Here is a 9,067-nt window from a genome sequence, read left to right as displayed (position 1 = left end):
TTCAAATAAAATAAAGTCTTCAAAGTAAACTTAAAAACCTCACTTGATGATATTTTGAGTTTAAATTTTCATGTTTCATTTCTAAATTCAGCTACTTTTACTTTTTAAGTTTCCCCATATACTCTGATACTTTTCAAACTTGTCTATCCACAGGTGGAATGCCATCCATATCTCAACCAAAGCAAACTGCTAGATTTTTGCAAGTCCATAGATGTTGTTCTGGTTGCCTATGGTGCTCTGGGATCAAGTCGAGATCCAAAATGGTAAAAGGAAAATAAAAAGATGACATAAACCCACTGTTGATGAAATACTACTGGTGTACAACACTTAGTTTTATAGAGTTAGTCTCAACTGGCTCAAAGAGGGGGATGATCTATATTTGTAAAACAGCTCAGATGATGCTAATAACACCACTGGTCCAGAGGCCACCTTTGAGAAGCACTGGTCTAGAGTGGGCTCCTAGTCTGTTTTGGAAGCCTCTTATCAAACTGAACGCCCTGCATCAGGAGGTCAGCTTTTCTACCTGTCCTTGCAGGGTGGATCAGAGCTACCCGGTTCTCCTGGAAGATCCAGTCATCTGTGCCTTGGCAAAAAAGCACAAACGAAGTCCAGCTCTGATTGCCCTTCGCTACCAGCTGCAGCGTGGAGTTGTGGTCCTGGCCAAGAGTTTCATAGAGAAGGAGATCAAAGAGAACATTCAGGTGATGAGCATGTGGGGCTCAGTGTCCTTGAGATTTATTCCTCTTAGGAAGATGTCGGGGCATCTTTCACCAAGTCTTTGCCTGTTCTTTCAAGATTTTTGTATGTTTCTGATACATAATGGATATAGATAATTATGACTGAACAGAAAACAGACAACCAGTTTTCAGCATTAATTGGAAGTTTACTCTGTAGCCTTTTAAATAGATTGACTGTGTTTTTAAAATTAATTTTTAAAATTATTTTACCATTATTATTGTAGCTGTAAAATAAAAAATATCTTCTGCACAGATGATTGCATGTAACTAATTTTTATCCTCCTTATGTGGATTGGGGATTAGCCTGGGCTCAGCCTGAATTCATTCAACTTGTGTTGTGTGTTGGGCTCTCTCACTTACTTGCAATCCACTCCCTCAGGCATTAGTAAAGGAGGCAGCTCTCTTTCAGGATGTTAACTGAGCATTGCATGGGATGTCTCAGTGCTTCTCCACGTATTTTTCATCCTACAGCTAAGTATCCTAGGCCTCACCTCATCACAGCAAATAATCCAACAGCAATGATCAGATACAGGCAAAGCCTTCTCAGAACTGCCATACAATTGCTCTATAAGTTCTATAACCATTGAACAGACCAGACCTAACTGAAATTGTTGGGTGATAGATAGTCAGTTCTAGTTCTGGCTTCTTCACTTCTGATCCAGCTCCCTCCTAAAGTGCCTGGGAGAACAGTGGAGGATTGCTTACGTGTTTTGGCTCCTGCCACCCACATGGGAGATTATATGAAACTCCTAGCTTCTGGCTTCAGTCTGGCCCAGCCTCAGCTGTTGTGCACTTTGGGGAGTGAACCAGCAACTGGAATAACTCTCTCTCTTTCCCTCTCTTTCTGAAACCATGCCTTTCAAATGAGTAAGTAACTGTTTTAAAGCACGTTCTCACAATTTTTTCTTTTTATGGTATATTTTCTCAATAAAAATTCCTATTTTTGTGTAGTTAAATCTCTGTGGCTGTTGCAAGTTTTTGTATATTTGAGAACAGGATAATATTTTACTACATTATGTATAAAATCTTCTAGTCACTCTCTCTAAATGTTGTTATTAATTCAACTGGTGTATTTAAAATACCACATGAAATGTGTGTAAGATACCACTGACATGCAGATATACTTTCAGAAAGAATATCAAAATTAAGAATTTGTTTCATTGCTTGGCATTCCCATAGCCCATACTGAAATGCCTGGATTGGAGCCCCAGTCCTGCTTCTATCTTGCTGCTAATGCACCCCAAAGTAATCAACAAGTTATGTTCCTAGTGCTTGTATGCATATAACCCTTGTTAGAGATTCAAACTGGCTTCCAGGCTGCTGGCTTCTGCCTCTCCCAGCACTGATTCTTGCAGACATTTGAGAGTAAATTGGTAGATGAGAGATCTTTGTCTTTCTGTCTCTCACTGTGTATCTCCCTCACTCATTTGTCAATGTGTCGCTCTGACACTTTTTTTTTTTATTTGACAGAGTTAGACAGTGAGAGAGAGACAGAGAGAAAGGCCTTCCTTCCGTTGGTTCACCCCTCAAATGGCTGCTATGGCCAGAGCTTCACCGATCCAAAGCCAGGAGCCAGGTGCTTCTTCCTGGTCTCCCATGTGGGTGCAGGTGCCTAAGCACTTAGGCCATCCTCCACTGCCCTTCTGGGCCACAGCAGAGAGCTGGCCTGGAAGAGGAGCAACTGGGACAAGAACCCAGTGCCCATATGGGATGATGGTGCTGCAGGCAGAGGATTAACCAAGTGAGCCAGGGCACCGGCCTCTGAGACTTTCACACATCAATGACCTTCCCTTCACCCTGCAAAGTACATATCTGAGTACATATCTGAATTCACTCCTTTCTCCAAGAGTTTGTTTTCTTTTCTGTAGTATCCCTCCTCCTCACATTGGAAAATAAAGCTTTGTTTTCCAATATGGTAAAACATTTTCTAATACCTCATATTTAAAATATCTTTATTACACTTCATTTAATTAACTGTTACACAAAATTTGTAAGGAATTCTCATTTTCTACATAGAGTAAGACTTTAAGTGATTGCATGATATTGAATTGAAACTCTCCATTAATTTCAAGAGGACTTTTAAAAATTCCTTTTTCTTTTTCAAAATGTCAACACTTTCTGTTCTTTTTTCATCACTGATGATATAAAACCATGCAACTGTATCAAGGAACTTCACTAAATAATCTCATATATTTCAATGTTTACCTTTAGTATCTTCTAGATCTTATAATTTCATGGCCCAATCTTCTTTAACTAATGTCAGCTTCCTGCTACAGCTAATTAATGTTGAGACATATTTTATCTATAATGTAAGATTTCAATACATTGTAATTAGTATTACACTTTTATTTATTTTTTACCAGGAATGGAATGGGTGGGTGGGAAGTGGAAATATTTTCAGATTTCTGAGGAATCAACATACTATCTTTCATCGTGGTATACTAGTTTACATTCCACCCAACACCCAGTGTTTATTGATAATTTGCTTGATGTCTGAAAATGGAAACTTTTCAGGATTTTCCAGATTGGCAAGTATTCAATATAAAAATAACAAAATGGTGTACTTCTCTAATAGGTGTTTGAATTTCAGTTGTCTTCAGAGGACATGAAAGCTCTGGATGGCCTGAACAAAAATCTTCGCTATTATCCAGCTGATATGTAAGTGGCTTTGGCAAATGTGTTGCCTCCATTTTTTTTTTTTCCTGATGAGGAGTGTAGGAAAGGCATTAGCTTCTATTGCTGTACTATCTATGAACATGCACTATGGGAATCACCAATGTAGCCTAATTCAGTGTTTGTAAAATGACACATACTTCCCTCAAACTTCAATTCTTATCAGATTAAGGCATTTCTAACAACCTTGTGGTCCTTTGGCAGCAGTTGTCTTCATTCACCAACATGTCTGTTTATATCTAAGGTCATTAAGATAATTTGCCTTCCACGATTTTACAGACATGTAAGTTAATCAATAATCTCAGTAACTGTAATGCACAACAAGAGGCCCCATTTTCATACATGATTGGTTGATTTAGGCTTAGATTTTTCTGGACAAAATAGTCTTGAATCATGGAGACTTTGGAAGAATTTAGCTTGCATAGAAAAATATGTGGGTTGCTTCCTATTTATGTTAGTAAGCTTATTTGACATCATTCTCTTCCCTAAACATGTACATGTAGGAATTTATAAATTAAGCAAAAAAGTTTCACCTGTATTTTTGAAACAAAGCAGTATTAATTTCAGAAGTCTTGAAAGTTTACTCATAAAAAACCTTTTCAGGGAAGAAAATGGAAGAATGAGAGTTTACACATTAAAGTAAAATATATTTGGTGATGAATTTCAGTACATCACACTAATAATGAAATCATAAGAAAAGAAACCCATTAGTTTAGGTAATGCTTAGATGATCCTTAAATGCTGAAGATATCCATTTCAAACATAGCTTCAAGAATAGATGGAAATTAGCCTTATTTGTGATGGTAATTTGTTTCATAAAATAGCTTTTTTATTTTTGGATTAATCTTTATAACACCGTGATCTTTTATGCATAAACATCTAGCTAATAATAAGTATAGAAAGTAATATATATGCAAAGGTCTTAGAAGTATGAAAATTAGCCTTTAGGATGTCTTTAAGCAGAAATATATATCCCTCTATATGGGTTTGTGCCTTACAGACTTATAAGTTTATGTATTTCTAATTTGAAATTTCCCCTTTCTTTTTCACTGTTTTTTTTTTTTTTTTTTTGAAGGACTTAAATCCTTCATTTACCTTGAGAAAGGCTGGTCTTATAAAGTCAGTAGAAACATAGTTATGCTTTTCTGAAATATGGTGATCTATATGCAGAGGATGAATTCTTAAAGATAGGTTTTAAAATAAAGAATAAGAATCGATTAAAAACATCAGAATGAAAGAGAATGTACATCCAGTGAAAGATCTTTATTCTCCTTTTGTTGAATAAGCAACAATTCTATAAAAGATTATAACAAGGATTATATATTAATTCTCCCTAGGGAATTTTACCTTGTGTATTGAGAAATATACAAATTCAAAATTGGTAGATGTTTTATATTTTAATATTTGATTACTATAAAGAAAAGTGAGAACTACAGCAGAGACATAGTGCAAACATTAGAAGAGTGGCAAAGACAGTGGCAAGCAATGTATAGTTCCTACTCCAATTAAAATTTTTAGTAATTATTGATTGTGTTGCTGCTTTATATCTTAAGTAGTTAGGAAAATATAGAAATATGCAAATAATACAGGAATTATTTGGACATTGATCTTTTATTGATAAAATTCATTTAATCATATATTAAGCTATGAATGATGGGCTATCAGTAAATAATTGGAGAATTAATACAAATGATGTCAAATTGCTAAAAGTAACCTATAACCTGCGAACTCTTTTTAGTATTGAACAGTATGTTCAAATATGTTTCTATTATCCTTAAAGATCTGATGTAAGATAGCACTGGATATTGCTTTGTGTGATTGAAAGATGTAGCTATGTGAAAAGAATATGTTTGAATTTCTTATTATGTATGGTCTGTATGCTAAGTTCCAGGTAAAGAAATATAATTTAAAAACTTTGAATGTGATTAAATATATTTATCATAAAGTCACACCCATGTATATAAGTTGGATAATAAATCCATAATCGAAACAAACATTTTATTTTTCTCTAATAGTAGCATCACAGAAACCACTTACTTAGTATTCTACAAATATGGTCGCAGAGATGATTTTTTATTTTTCTCATTTTAGCTTTATTGGATACCCAAATTACCCATTTTCTGATGAATATTAGCGTGGAGACCTTTTTCACGATTCTACTACAAGTTCTCCCAAGAGTGTTGTAGGGCAAGCGACATCTCAGATGCTGGTGACTGGGTAACTCTCTTCTGGTTAATCTATGCTGTTTTAAAACTGGACCTCAACTAGAGCTGTATCCATGGGGTATGAAGTAATGGCTACAACTTTTGTCATTATGGAAAATAAATCAATCTTGTTGTATTAAAGATTTTTACCTACCACTGATTTTATTACTTGCCTGCTTAGTTTTATTCTAATTTCTTAGTCCCTCAAACTGATTTTACCTAGAAGTCTGTAGACCTGTGGTGAAAGATGATAAGAAATAGTCCACAGTCATTCCTGGGATTCAGGTGGGAAGTGTTGTCTGCCTGTAGAACAGTCAGCAAAGACTTTTCAGTCATTGCTTCTCCAATGCTTCCAGGAACAAGAAAACACACTGTACAAATCCCATAAAGCAAGGAAATACTGCGAGGATGACCAAGAGTCCAGAGGTCCCTTCCAGGAGCTTATGGATCATAGCTGCAGATACCAGGATATTTGGTATCTTTGGGGGGATGTTAAGTTGCAGGCGGTGGAATTCATGGGGATGTAGCCAGGAACAGTGCTTAGGAGTCAGGAGTGAGTGAGATTGAGGATGTAAAAAGTAAACATGCTTCTACTTGCAAATGTTGACAAAAGTCTTTTTTATATTATTTTCTGCAAATAAAATGTAATATCAATAGCCATCAGGGAAATGTAAATAAAAAACTCAATGAAGTTTTATCTCACCCAAGTTAGAATGGCTATCATCCAAAAATAAATAAAAATAACAAATGCTGGCGAGGATGTGGAGAAAAAAATACCATATACACTGTTGATGAGAATATATACTAGTACAACCATTATGGACGACAGTATGGAGATTATTCAGGAATCTAAAAATAGATCTACCATATGACTCAGCAATTTCACTCCTGAAAATTTACCCAAAGGAATTGAAATCAGTAAATAAAAGATTTATCTGTACCCACGTGTTTATAGCATTTCAAATCACAATAGCTAAGATACAGAAAGGACACATATGTCCAACAACTGATAACTGGATAAAAACTCACAGTATACATATACGATGGAATACTATTCATATATTATGAAAAAGAACAAAATCCTGACTTCTGTAATGAAATGGATGCAATTGGAGACCATTATACGTAATGAAATAAGCCAGTCTCAGAAAGACAAGTATTATATGTTTTCCCTTATTTCTTGTAACTAATATACAAAGTATAAAAAAGTAATGTATAGGAGTGAAATTGGTATTTTGATATTTTACTATTAATTATAGCCCTTGTCTATACTCTTGAGGAAGAGTTATTTTTCTATATACACTGCTTGTTGAATTCTTTATTATCAGAGGGTTAAGCTTGTGATTATAAGGTAAATTGAACGAATGTTATCACGAATAAAAAATAAGAAAGGAGGAAGGTGGAGAGAGGGAGTAAGTGAGGGAGGGAAGGCAGAATAGGAAGTATCATTATGTTCTTAAAATTGTTTATATGAAATACATGAAATTTGTGAAATAAGACCCAATGCTTTAAATGTGTTCTTTTCTTAGAACATTTTTACCAAATATAGAATTACTTTGTATAGGTTTTAGTGATGTAAGGCTAATTAGAAAATCACAACAGAGTCAGTATCTCATTTTAAAGCACTTTGTTAAAAAGTTGAGACAATTTCATGATCAAGACACTAAGAAACACGGTTTTCATGACTTGGGTACACCTTCAGATATTAAGGTGTTTAGTTTAACCCTTTTTGTTCCGTATTTACCTTTTTTCCTGTCAAATAGGCTTTCCCAAGCCATTTCCTTTAGCTGAGACATATCCTACCAAGATGTACATCTCATAGTTTTTCTGCAAATGAGTCACCTTTGAATTAATGTAAACTGTGAACTTGAAATGACCTAAGGTATTTTTGGACACTTTTCTGTCTTCACAAATCCCTTATGATCATAGATAGTCTCACCACTTTAATATCATCAATCATCAGTAAACTTCAAATTCAAATCTCGAGCTTAGCATTTTACTTAAACCCTGGGTAGTGTTGTGAAATTTCTACTCAGAATCTCTATGTGTGCCTACAATGTACATCTCACAATATTCTCTATCAAAATTCCATACTCCTCTGGCTATGTTCTCTACTTCACTTTTGCCATCCTTGGCAATTTTTGACTATGCCATTCCTTTTACACAGCTTGGACATTTGAAATCCTTGTTTCGCTTTTATTTTTTAAAAGTCCACATATAATCTTCATGTAAGGCTTGCCATCCATATTCACCTTCAAAATGTAACCAAAACTTGTCGTCAAGTGTTTGTGGCAAAGTCTTAAGTGTGTTGACTTTTGCCTACTAGATGAATAGAATAGGGAATTAAGGACACAGTAATGTTCTATATAAAAGGAAACATTTATGTTGATGATGGACAAAGTAACATTAGAGACAAAATAATATTGATAGAATTGCTTATCTTTAGTGGCAGTGGGAAATCAATAATGGAGAGGTGAAAATTTTCTAATTGACATTTTTCCAATGATCATTGCAAGATCAGATGGAATTGCATTGTTTAATTGAAAATGGACATACTATAACATTATTATAACAAAACAGCAAATAAATGACACAAAAAATGGATGCTTTGACCAACAGGACAGAATAGAATCCTCAGAATTAAATACACACATCTACAAACAATGAATCTTCGACAAAGATTGAAAAACACTTACTTGGGAAATGAGATTCTCTTCCATAATTGGTAATGGGAAAATCTTATTTCAGACCTTTACCTTACACCCGATAGAAAACATAATCCCAATGGGATCAAAGATACAAACGTTAATAGCTGACATTATGAAACAACCTTGAGAAAAGCATCTAAAAACATTCAAAGCTGTTAGGAAATCGTTTTGATTAAAAATCTCAAAAACACAGACAACAGAAACTAATGATATTAGCTAACAGTGTAATTGATAAGAATGCATTAGAAAGGACTATTCATGAGTTCTCACAAACACTCTGTGTAATAACTTCAACTGTCAAATTATTTTTACAGATAACGGCACTGTCTTATACAAGTTGACCTGAAATAAACACTTCTTCCTCTTTGCATGTTCTGATTGTCAAGATGCAACTTTCACTTTGGAACCTTTGCTAAGCTTCTCTTCCTTGCTTTTCCCTTAATCTGACAATAGGTCATGGTAGATACTGCACAGTCAGTGTTTACTGCAGGAGAAATCTTTATGTGTTACTTTTGCTCTTTACAGAAATGGTTTAATACTAGGAAGAAATGTGATGTTAGACCTTTAGCTTCCCACCTGTTTCTAAAGCCACTTTATGCATGAAATTTCCCACCGTTTCTAGGGAAACATATTGACTTCCACAGTTATGTAGGAGAACAGCTAAGGTCTGTTTGATATCTTGCACAGTTCTTGTGTAGCTCTTGTCTCATGTCTAAATATTTCTATACCAAACTTTAAAGACCTT

At 34.8% G+C, this 9,067-nt stretch overlaps 1 protein-coding gene across 2 annotated transcripts in view; it reads left to right on the top strand.

The window, feature by feature from the left end:
* PGER8 (prostaglandin-E(2) 9-reductase) overlaps positions 1–5,774 on the top strand; it is a 17,069-nt gene extending 11,295 nt beyond the window's left edge. Inside the window, exons 6-9 of one of the 2 annotated variants that reach the window (XM_008248600.4) lie at positions 154–263; positions 536–701; positions 3,328–3,395; positions 5,502–5,774. In XM_008248600.4, the coding sequence (XP_008246822.1) occupies positions 154–263; positions 536–701; positions 3,328–3,395; positions 5,502–5,544 (387 nt within the window). In that variant the 3' untranslated portion in view covers positions 5,545–5,774. Of the gene's footprint in view, positions 1–153; positions 264–535; positions 702–3,312; positions 3,396–5,501 lie in introns of both variants that reach the window. The other variant, XM_002721692.5, reaches the window with a different exon arrangement.
* The last annotated feature ends 3,293 nt before the right edge of the window (positions 5,775–9,067 follow it).

This window comes from Oryctolagus cuniculus, chromosome 13 (assembly GCF_964237555.1).
Source record: "Oryctolagus cuniculus chromosome 13, mOryCun1.1, whole genome shotgun sequence".
NCBI classification, from domain to species: domain Eukaryota; kingdom Metazoa; phylum Chordata; class Mammalia; order Lagomorpha; family Leporidae; genus Oryctolagus; species Oryctolagus cuniculus.
The sequence above is the reverse complement of the archived record's forward strand: the minus strand, read 5'-3'. Positions and strand labels throughout refer to the sequence as shown.